The sequence below is a fragment of the Ptiloglossa arizonensis genome, chromosome 10 (genome assembly GCF_051014685.1).
Source record: "Ptiloglossa arizonensis isolate GNS036 chromosome 10, iyPtiAriz1_principal, whole genome shotgun sequence".
NCBI lineage: Eukaryota > Metazoa > Arthropoda > Insecta > Hymenoptera > Colletidae > Ptiloglossa > Ptiloglossa arizonensis.
The window spans coordinates 8,402,657-8,418,286 of NC_135057.1; the positions used below are offsets into that span (position 1 = coordinate 8,402,657).

Sequence of the window (15,630 nt, forward strand, 5' to 3'; positions counted from 1 at the left end):
CTACCGCATCGATTACTGTTATTACGAGCTAAATTATATATATTAATCTTTCTTCGAGCGTAAACGTCCCCTGAATTCTAGCAGAAGTCTACAATTACCCGATTTAATCCGAGACTTGGAACTATGCATACAATACTATCAGTTCGTGCTTGTATGTCTTGGGATGACCTTCATTCTTCGCACCGGATAAGTGAAGATCAATTACCATCCAAGATATAAAGACCTCTTCAGTCCCGAATAAAATGCGTTAACAACCTAAATCTCTATCACGCGCAAATTTATAAATGTATTTACGATATTTTTAACCAACGTTTCTACCGGAGGAGTCGTGTCAAAATGACCCACAATGTTCTTTCAAAGTGACACGTCCAAGTGGTTGCAGTAATCATCTACTTGAAAGTTCGCGTTGTCTACCATTAGTCTGTCAAACTTTAATTAGTAAATGGGGTGTCTCAAGACAAGTACCCCTTGAAACGACACCTAAACTACCGATTTTATTGGATGACGATGCAGAGAAAATTTTATTATCGATTGAACGGACAACTGGTTGTTATTGCACTTGCTTCGTTTTTGTATTTCTTAGATCGGAATGATATTAAGGTAAATTGATGGTCCGCGATGTCTCTCCTTTGAAACGTCACGATAAACAAGAAACAAGACATTAATTGACCTCAATACCATTGTTATTAAATACGGTGACTACGACGATCTCTTGCATCGATTTTAAATATATATAATTAATATTAATTACTTGAATCGTGCTTCCTACTGGAGCCTAAGAACGATAAATTGTCGGTAATAAATTTAATTTAACGTCCACTGGCGGTCTCTTTTACCGACTTTGGGGTTTAGTATTCCATAACAAGCTATTCTAGCACTATCGTAACGAGATCGACATACTTAGCTAGATAAAACCGAGTTAAACCAATCCCATCTTATTTAGTCACGTAACAAACGTTTCACCCAAAGATGGGCAGAATTTTATCCGATGACGAATAAAAAACACCGTATACTATTTATTTTCTATGTTTATTCAACCGACAGTGATTCGTATAAATTTGTATTCGTTCGACGCGATAATTTATTCGAAATGTAAATCTTTCATTCGTTGTTCGAAATTTGTATCTAAATAAGTATTTTAACCTTGTTTACTTTTAACACCTTACCGACCGGATGAGGTTAAACATCCTATACACTTCTCACCGGTTACCGATCGGTAGGTCACAAATACATTCTGACACCGGCTCTGTTACGACTTAGACAGTCGCGCAGGAATGTATGGGCTTTTTCTTATACCTATAGAAATGTTAAACGAAACTTTTGAACGTCGCTATTATAGAATAATTTTGTTGCTACGAAATGATAAAACGATAAGCGTTGGTGGCAAAAAAAGCTATTAATGGGTTACCGGTCGGTAAGCGTTGGCGGTAAAAAAGCGATTAATAGATTACCGGTCGGTAAAGTGTTAATTGTGAATCGATCTCGAACTCGATATATTGGAAAATCAAGAACGAAAAAAAAAGTCAAAACCCTCGATCGAGTGATTTTGTGTTTACAATCGTATTAATCATCCGATTACATCAGCAACCATTACGCCATCGATAGTGCGCTAGGTTTGCAGTATCGCTGTCGCAGCACGATCTCGAGTGTCGGTTACCTCAAGGACGCGGCATTTTTCGCGAGTCGACATCTAGTCGCGGGAGAAATGCTCTCCATCCAATGTATCTTTGCGCTCGCGCCCCGTATCGCCGACAGAATTATACGCATCGAGTCGTAATTCCACGTCAGGACTCTTGCTCAACACCACAGGAACGCGTTTCGCTCGGCGAAGTCGAATTAACGATCACTCCTCTCCCCTCATCACCGCCCCTACCCCCTACCTACCGTGGCTCTCTCATTCTCCACGATCGTTAAGCATCATCGAAAAGGCTTCCAAACGAGAGCCCGGAAAGCGCCGCTCGACGTCGCCTCTTCATTAGAAAGACGCGGTGAATGTCGGAGAAAATGACGTGCCAAGAAACCCGAAAGACGCGGCGGCGAAGACGGCCGCCATCGCCATCGTCCCCCGTTCGTCCCGCGATAAATTACCTCAATTTCGCCGTAAACACCCGTGTCGCGGGATCGAGGAACTCTTAACCTCTCGCGCGAGAGGAGAAAATTAGTCTATAAATACTCGCGAGTTAATCCTCTCTCCGTGGTGGTTATTATTAGTGCCCGCGAGTTTGTGTCAGAACCTTTACGAGCGTGAGATAGTAACGCGAAAAAGAATAAAGATAAAAGAAAGAAAAGAAAAGAAAAAGGGGAGAAAAAAAAAGAAGAGTAAAAGCTGAAACGTCGAGAACCGATAGGCACGCAGAAGAAGCGAAGAGACGTTCTCATTCGGGGCGACGAGTCTCTCTCTCCTCCCCACTCCAAACGACGAGGCTCACGCGCCTCTCTAGGACGATCGTGCGCAACTGGCGGCGCAATAGACGCGGGAGCTTCTCGACGCTTTTCGATGCTTTTCGACTAGCCTGTCGCCTTTTCATTCATTGGCGCCAGCCCTAAACACACGCGGGGAGGGGCAGGCGCGTTCGTATGTAATGCGTGCGTATACACTTTGCAAACAACACGCACCGACTCGGATTGCTGCCAACGTATACGCGCCGAACACTCGTTTAAACGAGATGACAATGCGGACTAGTAACCGCGCGCGGTCTTGCATCCACTCCGCAGTGGAACGCGTCTCGTTGGCCGTAAACGCATCGTTCGAAGTTCGTGGGTCAAACGGCCCGATGGGACCGCGTAACGTTAACCCGCGCGTCCTAGTATTTAACGCGGACCGACGACACCATGGCCGACTCGGAGAAATTCAATAACTTCGACGACGCTCGGACACGATAAAACGCGCGTCTATCTACATACGTATTTACATTGATGGTACCTTACCGTTTTAACGCGTTCGCTTGACCACCGTGTTTACTGAACGGCCACTATATGCGCGTACTTATCGACATTTTCAACAACGAATTTCGATCGACGAACTCACGCGCTAACGGTAAAAGTTTCAAAAGAAATAGACGTGCCGCGGACAGTGTTCCCAACTTATCGAAAAATTTCTAGAAATTTAACCCATTCGGTCTAAACTAGGGCGCAACCTCGACCAAAATGCACTGCAAATCAGATTCGTAGTTGTCAGTCTAGGACTATTTTAGAGCGTAGTTCGTATTTGCACGTATCGTGCGGGAAACATTACAGTTATAACTGTAATATTACTCTCATCTGGTAAATATTGGGGTAAAGTATTAAAAAGCGCTGAGTCATTGCCGCATTCCACGCAAAGCGCGGGATATCCGAAAAGGTTGAACGGGTTAGAAATATTGTAAAATTCAATTTTCTGGAATAACGTTAACGACGTTTAACGTGAACAATATATTTATATTATAATTACACATTTGTGTATGTTTAGAATCGCCTAATTTTGTCCAAACACAAAAACATACACGGTGTCTGTCACGAATGGAACAATCAACGATTCTATTCGCAAAACTAAATCGAGAATAGGGAATAAATTTTTCGTGTCGTTGTTTCGTATTCGTGGAAATCGGCTCGGAAATTGATCGGGGCACCGTGCGTCTAGCGCGCGTATTTTGAAAGTCGATTTCCTAGAAAACGATGGCCCGCACAAAAGAATGTTATTTTATATTTTCGATTTATTTTTCCACATCGAATCACCTCCGGTCGTGCCGCTCACTCCGGGGCATCGTGTGTATCAGAAAAACGCTTCAGTTGGGATTATGTTACTCAGTAGGTCTGGGTTAGGCCTTGGTTACGTAATATCGGGAATATAATATGATAATCCGAATCATAACCACCGAGGTAATTTCCACCCACTTTCTACGATTTTCCTTTTGCAATGTATCGGCACCCTTGACGCTGAAACGATATATTTATCGCGATTTGAATTATCGAGAGCCTTAACGGTATGGTTGGAACAGGTGGTTCTTTGTAAAATATTGTTATCTAAAGTACAATCTTAAAATAGGATCGGAAGTTCGACAAAATCTAGGAAAACTTCCGTAATAACGGGAGACTATCGGCTGGGAAGAGATTTGAGTACTTTTCAATGAATCTGTTACATAAATCAGTATCGCGTAATTCGGAGATACTTATCCGAAAGAATTCGCATAATCTGACGAGAGATTAAAACGTAGAGCGATCGAACTCGAGACAACAATGTTAATAAACACGTGTCTCGTACGAAACGTTAGCCGACAAGCGGTACGATCAAGAAAAATCTGATTATACGAAATTTCTTTCGATATCTCTAACCTCATTAGTCGGTACTCGTAGCAGATCGATTATACGGATTATGCCAAGCTAATCCGTTCTGAAATTGCAGATCTGTTCGCAGATACGAATAATCCTATAAATCCATGATGTTCCGCTGTGAAAACGAACTCGTAATTAGCCGTGTACGCTTGTTCGTTGCTAACAACGGTCCTCGTATGTTTCCAAGTTCATAGTTCGCTTTGAACTCGGTAATTCTGAATCCTGGTTTCAAAATATGAACGAACAAGTAAATAAGATCTACGAAACATCGATCGATCATTGTACAACCATCCAACCGTGAATAAACGCAAATCGCAGACTACGAACTTGGCATACCAGTGAGTCACTGTCGATTTGCATCGTATTTCTGATCTTACAAAAAGTCGTTACAAAAACACGCATGAAATATTAATTATCTCATTAATCCTGTATTCTTAAACATTTCAAGGCCGACTTGATTCTATTTTAGCAAAATCTGCCGACTATTTAAATACATTCCTATAATTAATCCCAAGAGAAATATTACCGCTTTTTAACGGATACGAGAAAAGAATTGTGAAAATTTAAACTCTTCGATTTCACCGTAACGAGATACCGTTGTATTTCACTTCTCGAAGGAAGTAAAAATAATTTCGATGGCTTGGAAAAACATGAGACTTATAGAAACATTTACGTGAATTATTCGTTTGGCTACGTTAAAAGATCAAACGCAAATAAGATATTTACGATGTTAATTCGCGACACGGACTCACCCTGTATGTAACCAAGCTATTACACGGTAATGGTGCAAATGTGTTACGTTGCGAAAATCGAAGATCGAAATCTTGCTATGGAATTGTACCTCGTGCAACCGTTTTACGATTTTCGCACTTCGAACCCACGAATTGACATTGCGCGTTCTTTCGATTCGAGTTAAACGCGAAGTTGTTCCTTGCAATAAAGGTAGAAACTGTTTTTGTCCACTTCGCGTTGACCAACTAAACTCATTGAAATCGGTGGAACAAAGGGTCCATTATTTTGACAAACGTACCGTGAGTCATCGACTCAACGATCGTGTACACCAACACTCGGACTTTGAAATATGTCTCTACTGAGTTACGTATTCGCCTGTAGCGCAAACGAAATGGTATAAATTTGTGAAAAAAATCAAATTGTGATACAATTACTCACGCTCGGTGTCCCGAGTTTTGCACAACAGCTCGAACAAAGAGGTGAAACTACAATTTTAATCACCATAACAATTGCGCGATCGTTACTTGTTAACGAGGCAATTAAGGCAATCGATCTAACAGATATTATTCAATAAACGAGATTCCAGTTCTTTAATACCATTGCTTTTATCGAGTTAAAATTGTTATCGATCGATGTATGGTAAAAAGTAGACTTTGAAAAGAAAATTTAACCCAATATAGAATGAAATAGCGAAACAACGATGTAATTAGTCTGCCGGAAAAACGGCAAATCGGTTCAGCATGTTTCGAGTTCGAGATTTTAACGATACGAATGTTTGAATTTTTATATTACGTTTAAATAGTGGATGTGCGCAATCGCGTTCAATTTGGAGAAGCTAGACAATTATTATTCGCGTTTTAATCGAAAGGGCATTTTACAATCTCTTTCGCGAAAGATATACTTTTTTTATTGTATCGCTCTTATCGTATATTATCGGCATAACCTAGTTGAAAAGTGAATATCAAACTGTATACATATACCTTTTCTAATAGATGAACCGATATTAAACATTATTCGGGTTGATATCGCTATCTTGTGCAAGTTACAGAAAAACTGAACCAAAGTGTTATATAGTAATTATTAAAAATGATTTTCGTAACTATAAAATGTCTTTCCTCCCAAAAAAATTCTCCTTACATAGCGCTTCCATCGCTGGTTGGAATAATCATCATCACTTCACTAATGCTCTCTGGTAATGAAATTACTAAATTCTTATTCAAATTGACAAGTACTCGACACGGTACAACTAAACAATCGAATCGAATTTCACGCTGCTCGAATATTTCAAGTATGTATTCAGTTCTAAACACACTGGCGAAGTTTCGTATAAATCCACAACGGGAAAGTACATTTCTCCCGCCAAATTCCCATGCATGTTCATTGACGAACTGCTTCATTCAAAGTCAAACCTTTTTTAATATTTGTCTACATTCATTTCGAGAACAATCAAATGAAATTCCTTGTATTTCAAAAGAAACAACATTTAGCGGATCACCTTTCGTAATAAATATTTGCAACGCGTTTCCATCAAACGGGTAAAATAAAACGGAACTATATAAAACTTCGATAAATCGTTTCGCCAATGATACGTTCACTGAACCTTCTACACGAAGCGCACGTTCTAATCTAAATGACGCCACTTACGCAGTCTGGTTATCAATTCTTGACATGCACGTGTACCATACCTCTTTCTTGACGTATATATACGTTTTGCGTATACGATGAATAAATATTTCTAAGATTAGATAAAGCATACCTTAGAACACAGATAACCTCATTGCCTACTGACGGTGACAGTAGAAAAACCTTCAGGTGGGTAACAAAATAACGCAGTTTGCATTCAATACCGATAGACTTCTAAATGCTCGTGCATACAACATGTAACAAGACTGAAACTTTCCGATTTGACACAAAGAAACCTTGTAATCGTCCCCGCTCGACGTATGAATTTCTGTAACTGCGATCGCGTGTTCGAATTCGAAAGAGGTGACAATCGATTACAATCGATTCGCAATACTGTTTACACAGTTGAAACGATACGTTAAATAACTCGATTAGATTCCGATAATTTCGATCTATGTGAATCGAAACCACGCAATTTCGACTATTTCGTTCTATTCGCATGCTCGCCAATTAACAATCGCAACGAAGATCGATCGCTGACTTGTTTGAAAATGAAACGAAGGAAAACAAGTACCGGCTTTTCTACGACTAAATGAAACCTCCGGTGTCGAGCGACTCGTACTTAAATCAAACTGTCAAGTCACGAAAGGCAAAGGATGACCGCAAATGTAAACCGAGACGTCAAGTCAGGTGACGCAGATGATAGCAAAGTATAAACGTGACAACGATCTCTGAATTACGCGCGGAATGAAATCGCGATTAAGAACCGATGTACCTATGTAAACGACTTCCATCTTGAGACGTTGTAGACGCAGCCACCGGATCGTTGACGTAACAATATCCAAGGGCACGTTAAAGGAAAGCACAATATCACATCGATTACGGTCGCCACGCCGAGCGGGCCGTCACAGCTTGCACGAACGAAACGCGAACACTGGGAACAACGACGAATCGTCGCGATGAAACGAACCGAACCGAACCGATCTCGAGGATGAGGTTAGAATCGCGCGCGCGCAGAACGCGCGACAACGACGCTCCGTGTACGACACTTGTTGATTCCACACTGTCACGAAGATCACTGCACCCGTATGCGCGCAAACACGTCGTCGCTTGCACACATGGACTTTTAACTTTCTCTCTCTTCTTCTCACTCTCCCGCTTCTGCCTCGTACCCACTAACGATGGCGTTTCTTACGAGCCTTCGCGATCTTCGGCGTGACCGAAACACGAATGACGTGAACCTACGATTGTCGTTCCCTCGTCGCGCCAACGATAAACATCGGAATGGAACGACGGTGACCGAGAAACGTTTCGCGACGATACGGTTGGAACAATGCAACGAAACGATGACCGATTCGCGAGTCGAGAGCGAAAAATGGAAATGAAAAACACCACGAACGTTCTTACTTTCGTGCGAGCGTCAGTAACGACCGCCAAACGTACCGCACACCGGCCGAGACTCGAGCGAACTGGCAACCTCGGAGACTTCGGAACGAGTAAGGCCCAACTTCCCCCACCAATCCCGCCCTCTAGCGATGCACACTTCGTTTCTATCCCACTTTCTCCTTCGATTTACCCCTCTTTCCTTTATTATCCGCCGAGCTCCCCCTTTCCCTAACGTAACGTGGGACTTTGTCGACGTCCACGTAGAAAAACAATGAAAGGATCGATCAAATTTTGATACCGTCGATCGTGACCGAGTTATCGATCGTTCGGGGATCGATCGAGCGAAAGTTACTACCTTGGAAAAATAATAATTGGCCAATTAAATTTTAATTCGCAATCTTACGTTCGTAGGACGTAAACGTATAATACAATTCGTAGATAATTCGTCGAGATTAACGAATCGCCGTTAACGAGACGCGAAGCGTCGAACGAGTTGTTCGTTATGTTCCACGAAGTTTCGAGAGTTAACGTTTCGAGTTACAAAGGGGCCCACAAAAGTCACGGTCTACGAGTATCGGAGTAGGCCCTCGGGCTCCTCCCTTGCGGACCGTAAGGCCCAATGTATCACAGGTAAACAGGATCCCAGAAATCGAAAGAAGTAGTCTCTCGGACGGAACAGGTAGACACGGAGATGGGTCGTTCATCCTCGCAACACAAATTTCAGTCTCTACGTCACCGCCAATTATCGCAACGAAATTGACTTCTTTCAAAGAACACAGACAACGCGAGTCGATCGTAAAAATAAACAATAAACGCGTACAAATATCATGGGCGAAATGTATCGATGGATGGTATATCTAAACGTAATACCAACGAGAGAAACCGAGATAGAAACGTTTACAAATAATGTAAATGTTTCGAGTATCGTTTACAACGAAGAATCTCTCGTTGTTCGAACAATTTTGCGATCTTTTAACTCGAAGTTTTAAATGCCCCGTTGAATCGCGACGTAACGAAATTACTGCAATTCTTAGAAACGCGTCTACAGCTTTGCATCGGGGACCTCCCACAGCGTCGCGTCTCCAATTCGTCGACTAATCGCTTTAATTTCAAGCATAGATACATTATTGCACGACGTGCAGTCATAATCGAGAATACCTATCGCGATTGTTTCTGCAATTGGAAGTAAAAAACAGTCGTGCGATTTTATTGCCCAATGAATACTTACAAATATCATCGTCCATACTTATCTCCGTCTAGGTCCGCATTCGAAATCATTGGATTCGAATTGTCGAAAACATTACAGATCTTGTCACACCACGTAAAACAAATCAAGAACAGCGTACTGGTCTTTTTTTTTTTTTTAACGTCGCGACAATTAACTGTTCCGATCGATAATTGGAACACGGTTTAACGTTTTATGCGACATTTCCTTGATGTATACACGCGTTTGTATTATTTATCAGTCACGATTTAAGTATTAATTGGAGCTCGAAATCGGTACACTTGTTTAGTCGCTCGAGAGCCGTGATTCGAATCAGTCGGATCCAAAACATGAATGACGATCGAACGCGACAATCAAATCGATATATCGCGTATCATTTTCTCGACAAATTTTACTTTGTGCCGCGATACCTGAACGATTAATATTTCTCGTAACACCTCTTTATCTAAACGACAAAATTTCACAAAATGATACACGTATGTATATACTTCTCAGCTGTTTTCTTCACGCGGGGCTAATTAACGCGTAAACTGTTCAATGGACAACTAATTCGATCTTGAAACAAATTTTAACATCGTACACGCTGTTCGTTTTAATTCTATTCTGATAAACGACACTATACAATACAATTTCACCGAAAAGAAGCAACCTCGTTCGATGCAGTCTGTCGCGACACTGTGAGGTGCAGGGAAGCTTGCCTCGTAGGCGATCTTCTTTCCAGAAGTCAGCGCCGACGCATCAAATATCAAATTTGTTCGAACGCGTAAAAAGCACGTGATTTTCAATCTCGCTCGTTTAAAACAAAAGCGAAAACGCGCGCGTCTATCCGACTGAATATCGTTCAAACCATAACGTTTCGTTCACGGACACGGAAGAACGAATTCGACTTCTTCCAACGAAGAGAAAAATAGAAACAATCAAATTCGACTTCTTCCAACGAAGAGAAATATAGAAAAAATCGAATTCGACTTCTTCCAATGAAGAGAAATATAGAAAAAATCGAATTCGATTTCTTCCAACGAAGAGAAAATTGAAAACATTTTTTCGGTGTATTCCGATGAAGAGAAAATTAGAAAATACCTTCCATGAAACATTTATACGTTTCGCGTGATTCTCGTTGCGGATTAACGAAATAATACCAAAGAACATCGATTAATCGGCGCAAAGATCGATCGTGAACTATGTTTGATGTCTATAGTCGTTAATTGGCAATGTTCGATCGTAAAGACTACCTCGATCTTTATTAGGACTAGCGATATACATACACATTGATAATGGTGTGGCACCAGATCGCACATGGAAAACGCTTCGGCAATAAGCCCGCACCTCTCGTGATAATTTAATACCGTAAGAGCCCCTCGATTGGTTCGGTTCGAGGAGAGTGATTCACCGTGTGTTTGATATAGCTTTGTATATTTACAATGGCCTTTTTACAACTTTACAACCGTGTTCTCAAGCTCCCATTGATAGATCGGATGGTCATTGATGCGTTTGTTTGTTGTTTTTTTTTTTTTTTTTCATTTTTAAACCGTGTGCTCGATTTCGAACGAAACACAATTGCGATTGTTCTCTTATGCAACTTTTATCCGACACTTTGGAAGCACCAAGATAGCCGCTCGGTGTTACTATGGTAAACAGAGCGTGCGAGTTTGCCACTTTGTTCGCGATAACATCGCTAGACGCATCTTATTAGCGTGAAACATTTTTCGTTTCCTTGACGGGAATGCCACGGGCGAATAATATTACCGAATCTTTCGGACAACGGTGCAATCAAAACGTTCGATTTCAAGGTTTACGCGGGTGCATCGCTGTTCCTCCGCGAAATGCACTTACCAGAAATACCGCACGTGTTCTAAAAATATCGTCACGTGCAAATTATAAGAGGGAATATGAACAAAGAGTAATGTTTGCTAATGGAATCACCGTGTGGAATGACGCGGGTGATGAACCCAATGCGAAAAATTCAATTATACGCGAGATGTCCGATTTCGATGTATAAATTTAAATATATTTGGAAACGTGGATCGAACGGGAAAAAAAAACCGACGACGCGTAGAGATTGAACAGGGGGAAAAAATCGATACAGTCGAAGATACTTCCACGAACGTGAATTCGATTACGATCCGAGCGATTGCGAGCCGTTGAAAAAATGTAGAAATAAAAACAACAAAACCGATCTAATCTCGAATTCTTTCCAATTGAACATCACTTCTCGAGATATGTATATCCATTTCTAGATAACAATAGATCGTACCGCGTACGGTGCAGTAAAATTGTCGTTGCTCGTCGAAGGAATACCGAAACTTTCGATTCGAGAGCCACGTTCACGGTTTCGTAGCTCGTTTGCTCGTGGGACGTCACTAATTGAAAACGTCCGCGACAGGAGTCGTTTAAGTTACACGTTCGAAAATAGAGTTTTGTGAGTACACACTGGCCGAGAAAACTCCACGGCTCGGATACTTAGAAATTTCACGCTGCGATAAGGCACATCGTCGACGACGTTCAATAGCTACGTTTCACCTTGAATCGTCGTTGGGAAATTATAATTGAAATTCGCGGCGCACCGCGCACGTTAACGTGCACGATCAAATCGATGAAAGATTCATCGAAATTGGATATTTTTCCGTGTTCTCGCAGCGAAGCTGCGACAGTTTCCCATTCGACGATTCAAATGAAACTTGTTTGCGTTTCCGAACCGAAGTAGAATTACGCGCTGGTTGTACGGCGACAGCTTTTTTCCGTAGATATTACGTATCTACGGGTTACACGAGACAAGGTAAACCGTGGTACGCAACGTGATCACGTTGATCACTTCTATTTATAATTAAGTAAATGACATGTGGCGTCAGTAGCCAGTGTGGCTTCTCTAACGAATGAATGAAATTGTACTACTGGATGTGCGCCGGGTCTAACGAGATCACGCTTGTGGTATTCGAACGGTGTTTTTGCATCGTTGCGTCAAGTGCTTCGACAAAATCTCCTTACACGCTCGCTCGTGTCTTTATATTCGCGAACAAGCTCGATGTCGCGAGAAAATAACCAGTTCGATTCTAACGATTTTAAACTCGATGGAAAGAAAGTTGACATTTTTTCGCAACTTCTTCCCCGGTGATTTTTCACAGAACGTTTTCCACACTTGGACGTTCCCAACGTTTCTTTTCACACGTATACACGTAGATATTTTACAACATACCTTTATCAATTACGATCGAAAGTTACCTTTGATGCAGGAGATTTGCTCCTCGACGCTCTCGCCACGCCATGGATCCTCCTCTACGTGGACGATCCAGCGAATTTTTCTCGGTTGCATCTGAAAAACAGCGTTTCAATTAACAAAAGAAAACGAATTCGTGCGAGAGCTGTTCATTGCTTGTACAACATCGAACTGCACGAGATTAGTAGTTCACGCTAGATTTAATGCCAGTGTGTCGGTATCGATAGACGATTATTTTTTATGAATAGAACGTTCATAGATAGTACGTGTTGAAATGCTTTTTCCCCGACCGTGATCGTAACCACGGTATCATTCGACTTGGTGTTTTTTCTCGTAACGCGTCTCGACCTTTGTAAATGATTTTTCCGTGCCGCTTCGAATTCAATAAACGCGCACGCGGAAAGAGAAGTTTACCTATTCGATCTTTGTAAACTGTATTTCCTTGTTGCACAGAATTTAATAAACCGTAGACGGTGTATCGGCTTACGTAAAAAATGTTTATCCGTACAGTCGTTACCTACATCTTACATCGTGACGATACTTCGAGAACTGGCATTTATTTGAGCGATTTCGGTAATTCGGTTTGTGGTAAATTGGTGAATTACGATACTGATACTTATCGACACGGTGTTAATCGTGTAACGTTAATAACGATCGTCAGATTTTGAGCAACGTTTCAGATACGTGTTAAATAATTTCGTCGCTAAGGATTGATAAAATTACAGTCAAATGTGTAATATTGTTACGACAAACGCGAGCGAGGAGTGTAAAGTAAATCTGAATGTAAATTTTACGGTCGAATAAGTCTGTCACCGTGAAACGTCAGAGCAATTACCTCAAATCCGGCTCGCAGAACATTAGAAAAATGTTTGTAAACGCGATGTGTTCATAGGTCCGCCACCGTGTACGCTGTTACGGACAGTACTCGTTCCACACTGACAACGATTTGTCTGTCAACGGAAGTGACACCCTGTACGGTGACTATCTGCCTGTTCGTTGCATCGACCATGCGTGCCTGAACGTTAACTTTGCTAAGAAGAATTGTCAGAACTTCTACACCCACGGACCTGTCGCTTACATATGCGAACAATCAGTGCTCTCGTCGACGAGATATTCCGACACAAGTAGGATCCACTCGTAAATTCTCCTCTGTTATTAATTGAAGTACGCCATTCATCGTAGTCAATCGCTTCAATGTGCACAACTTACCGGTATTACAGTCAAAATTGTATAGACTATCGAACAAATCCATTCGAATTTCAACTTCAAAATATTCGATCAATGTATTCGGTGCCGCTTTCGCTCGAAGGTAATCGATTAAAACTGTACAGAATCCAATCCTTTAAACATTTTTTAACAATATGAATATAGTAACGAATATCCGTGTACCGATAGTATAGTTAAAATGATTTCTAATTTTTGCTCGTTAGATATAAATATTCCTGACTTTTGAGAACAATATCGTTCCTAATATTGTTATAAAGTTTTATCTGAAAAGGTTTTGAATCGAGATAGCGAACGTACTAGATAGAAATTTTATCGCGTTTAATATCGCTTTAGGATGAGAATCTCTAAGTACTTTGATGCACAAAATGTATATTAAATTTTTCCTGAAATAAAAATGCCTCCTTTTATATCTCGATATATTGTTCTTATTTTATTCCTCCGTGTTGTTGTTTCCTATACATTTTCAAATTTAAAATCGAACAAATCGATTTGCTTGTCGATCAGATTGCGTAGTAACTACGCATGCGTCAAAAAGGACTACACAATCTCAACGAGGTAGAAATCGAATCGAACGTAGAACATAACCTTAATGAATACAAGTAAAAATTAAAGCGCAAAAATGTATTTAATGTATTACTTGAACGAAGACGGAGATCGAGTGTATACTCTAAAGGTATAAAATAAAAAATACATAACTATAAATTATAAAATCCATTTCTTATCATTTTTAATCTTTACTAATAATCATTTATCCATTGTACTTTTAAATGAGGAAAAACTGAAAAATGGAATAATATAAAAGAAAAATTTAATGATATACAATTTAAATTAATATCTATAATTCGTTTCTTGTAATTTGTTACTTTTATTTATTCACGATCTGTTATTTTACAGAAAATAGATCCAAATGGAAAACCAACGTTATCTGCACATCCAGGTAAGCAATAAATTGTAGTTTACTCCGCAAAGGATAACAATTACTTATCGTTGAAAATGATTTTAGCTCGATTCTCGCCAGAAGATAAATATTCAAGAGAAAGAATAACATTGAAAAGAAGATTTGGTCTATTACTTACGCAACAACCGTTACCTACTTATTGATATTTGTTTGTTATTTGTAATTAATTACATCTGCGTTATGTAAGAAGAAAATTAAAGTTTTTGATATGATTATATATATATATATATATATACACACATATACATACGTGTTTTTTACAACATAGAGTTTGATACATGTATGAATAATTAAGCTTCTACGCCTACAACTTCCTTTTCTGATAAACTAGATAAAACTTTCTCTGCAAAGAACTGCATTTACGTTGAATATATACACATTATTTGCAACCATACTTGAATATAAATTATGATTTGTGCTAACATTGTTTATGCTATGAATTAATTATTCATTTTATTCTATACAAATGCTCTTTTATTCAGAATTCGGTTTATCCTTAACATGTACATATAAAAAATAAAAATTATATTTTAATTTATTATACAATATATAATGACTTCAAGTAGAATACAATTTTATTAGAAAAACGTATTAACAAGATTACATAAAACCAACTTCAGTATTCTAATCTTAACATTATGTTAAAGATACTTCAAAATTTTATGAACAACTACTTATGCTATTGATAAAATAAAAATTTTCCAAGTTGGTACATGCAGTACTATTGCAAACTAGAGAACTCGTGCCGATATTTAATAACGGTTGTACCCTTTAATATGTGTTTCTGCCAATTTTAAATGAAATTTATAGTATATCTCTTCCTTTAAATATATTATGTTGCATTAACATAAAACGATAAATAACAATGTACGTACACTACTTAATATATTTATGTACATATGTTTGTACATATATGGTACATATATGTATACATGTACTCATTATTTTTCATCA

General features: G+C 39.7%; 2 protein-coding genes and 1 long non-coding RNA gene across 11 annotated transcripts in view; 2 read left to right on the forward strand and 1 right to left on the reverse strand.

Annotated features, from left to right (window-relative positions):
* The window catches only part of LOC143151865 (dystrophin, isoforms A/C/F/G/H), a 741,778-nt gene extending 728,413 nt beyond the window's left edge, over positions 1 to 13,365 (reverse strand). For 4 of the 5 annotated variants that reach the window (XM_076321330.1, XM_076321326.1, XM_076321329.1 and 1 more), the window contains exons 1-2: positions 13,327 to 13,365; positions 12,497 to 12,587 (exon numbers count right to left, since the gene is read on the reverse strand). In XM_076321330.1, the coding sequence (XP_076177445.1) occupies positions 12,497 to 12,587 (91 nt within the window). In that variant the 5' untranslated portion in view covers positions 13,327 to 13,365. Of the gene's footprint in view, positions 1 to 12,496; positions 12,588 to 13,326 lie in introns of those variants that run through there. The other variant, XM_076321327.1, reaches the window with a different exon arrangement.
* Positions 1 to 14,199, forward strand: part of LOC143151866 (uncharacterized) — a 40,669-nt gene extending 26,470 nt beyond the window's left edge. The window contains exons 1-2 of one of the 5 annotated variants that reach the window (XR_012993444.1): positions 11,571 to 12,063; positions 13,384 to 13,524. This is a non-coding gene — a long non-coding RNA (uncharacterized LOC143151866). The other 4 variants (XR_012993445.1, XR_012993443.1, XR_012993446.1 and 1 more) reach the window with 4 other exon arrangements.
* Positions 14,200 to 14,247: 48 nt separating this feature from the next.
* Positions 14,248 to 15,605, forward strand: Nop10 (Nop10 ribonucleoprotein). The gene is made up of 3 exons (XM_076321331.1): positions 14,248 to 14,391; positions 14,613 to 14,655; positions 14,722 to 15,605. The coding sequence occupies exons 1-3, from the start codon at positions 14,338 to 14,340 to the stop codon at positions 14,817 to 14,819; spliced, it is 195 nt and encodes a 64-aa protein (XP_076177446.1). The 5' UTR covers positions 14,248 to 14,337; the 3' UTR covers positions 14,820 to 15,605.
* Positions 15,606 to 15,630: the final 25 nt, after the last annotated feature.

Coding starts and splice junctions, on each gene's coding strand:
- Nop10 (XM_076321331.1), top strand. CDS start 14,338: ATGTATTTAATGTATTACTTGAACGAAGACGGAGATCGAGTGTATACT. Junction 14,392..14,612: donor ATCGAGTGTATACTCTAAAG/GTATAAAATAAA, acceptor GTTATTTTACAG/AAAATAGATCCAAATGGAAA. Junction 14,656..14,721: donor AACGTTATCTGCACATCCAG/GTAAGCAATAAA, acceptor AAATGATTTTAG/CTCGATTCTCGCCAGAAGAT.